The sequence below is a fragment of the Martes martes genome (genome assembly GCF_963455335.1).
Source record: "Martes martes genome assembly, chromosome: 17".
Taxonomy (NCBI): Eukaryota; Metazoa; Chordata; class Mammalia; order Carnivora; family Mustelidae; genus Martes; species Martes martes.
In genome coordinates, this window is record NC_137905.1 from 42,370,484 (window position 1) to 42,372,378 (window position 1,895).

General features: G+C 57.8%; 1 protein-coding gene across 1 annotated transcript; it reads left to right on the forward strand.

The window, feature by feature from the left end:
- Positions 1 to 691: 691 nt before the first annotated feature.
- Positions 692 to 1,681, forward strand: LOC308358308 (free fatty acid receptor 2-like; the record flags this gene model as incomplete). The annotated part of the gene is made up of 1 exon (XM_080828474.1): positions 692 to 1,681. The coding sequence occupies one exon, from the start codon at positions 692 to 694 to the stop codon at positions 1,679 to 1,681; it is 990 nt and encodes a 329-aa protein (XP_080684600.1).
- Between the last annotated feature and the right edge of the window lie 214 nt (positions 1,682 to 1,895).

A 1,895-nucleotide genomic window follows, 5' to 3' on the forward strand; every position in this document is an offset into this window, starting at 1 on the left:
TTCGTGAATATGCTCTAAAGTCTTTGAGGGGACAAGCCCCAAAAGATAACACAGGCTCACCCTTCCTTCCCTCTGCCCCTCCCTTACACCTCCTTAGCTTCCTCTTTTCAGTACAAGTCCCAGAGTCCGGCATCGGTCAAGGGAGAAAAAGGCGGAGGAGAATCTGTGTTCTGCAAAAGGAGAGGAAGAGGAGGTAGGGGGATGGGTTGGGGGGGGCGAGGCACCTGCTTCCTGGGCGTGTGGCGGGATCCGGTGGAGAGCCGGCACTGGGTCTCACGGCCTGGGTTCTCCCGAGAGGTAGCTCACGGCCCTCCCCTCGTGAGATGAGGCTTGCCTTTTCTCTCCGCAGATCTCTAGTAAAGAACTTAAGGAAAGGTGGAAGCTGATAACTGTAGCTTCCTGTATCTGTGAGGAGAGGAGAAAGCCAAGGGTTGGTCCCCCCCAGAGACACATGATGGCAAACGTAATAACTACTGCTTAATATCCCGCCCCAGGCAAAGTCAATAATTGCTCTGGGCAGTTCTGGCAGGTGGTGTGAGCAAGCGGTGGCGGCAGCAGAAAGCTTTGGCCCGGGAAGGGGAGAGCACCAGGGAGGATGTCTCCATCCTGAACCAGAGGTGGGAGAGGGGGGCCGCAGGCTGGGAGTGGGACCTCCTGACCCTGCCCTTTTCCAACCTCTTCCAGAGCCATCATGACCGCCTGGCGCAACCCCCTCATCCTCACGGCCTACATCGTCATCTTCCTCACCGGTCTCCCTGCCAACCTCCTGGCCCTGCGGGCCTTCATAGGACGCGTCCGCCAGCCCCATCCTGCCCCCATCCACATCCTCCTGCTCAGCCTGACGCTGGCAGACCTCCTGCTGCTGCTGCTGCTGCCCTTCAAGATGATCGAGGCCGCGTACAACTTCCGCTGGTATCTGCCCGAGTTGGTCTGTGCCCTCACGGGCTTCGGCTTCTACAGCAGCATCTACTGCAGCACGTGGCTCCTGGCGGGCATCAGCATCGAGCGCTACCTGGGAGTGGCTTTCCCTGTGCAGTACAAGCTGTCCCGCAAGCCTGTGTACGGAGTGATTGCTGCCCTGGTGGCCTGGATCATGTCCTTTGGTCACTGCACCATTGTGATCATCGGTCAGTACTGGAACTCAACCCGAAATGAAACGAATGAGGACGGCATCACTTGCTACGAGAACTTCAACGAGTCTCAGCTGAATCTGGTGCTCTCAGTGCGGCTGGAGCTGTGCCTCTTCCTCTTCTTCGTCCCCATGGTGATCACCATTTTCTGCTACTGGCGCTTCGTGTGGATCATGCTCACCCAGCCCCACGTGGGGGCCCAGAGGCGACGCAGAGCTGTAGGGCTGGCTGTCGTGACGCTTCTTAATTTCCTGGTGTGCTTCGGGCCTTACAACATATCCCACCTGGTGGGGTTTTTCACGACGAAGAGCCCCCGGTGGAGGGCTGAAGCCGTGGTGCTCAGTTCCCTCAATGCCAGTCTGGACCCCCTGCTTTTCTATTTCTCTTCGTCAGCTGTGCGCAGAGCCTTTGGAAAGGGGCTGCAGATCCTGCGGCATCGGGGTTCTTCCCTGTTGGGACGCAGAGGCCAAGAGACAGCAGAAGGGACAAATGCGGACAGGGGTGTGAGTCAAGCAGAGGGAGCTCCGAGTTCGGACTTCACCACAGACTAAGGGTGCTCTGGACCTTTGGAGGCACTCTGGGTGACACAGGCATTGAACAGGCTGGGAGAGGGGGAGACAGCAGGGTTCCCGTCCCAGGGTCAGAAATCCGCAGACCAAGCCACTGCTGGGGCTGTAAAAAATCTCTCTCCACGGCTTGGTATCCTTTTCTGACTGAAGTTTTCTTCCCAAAGGAGCACAGGTCCAGGACAAAAGGAGAAATGGT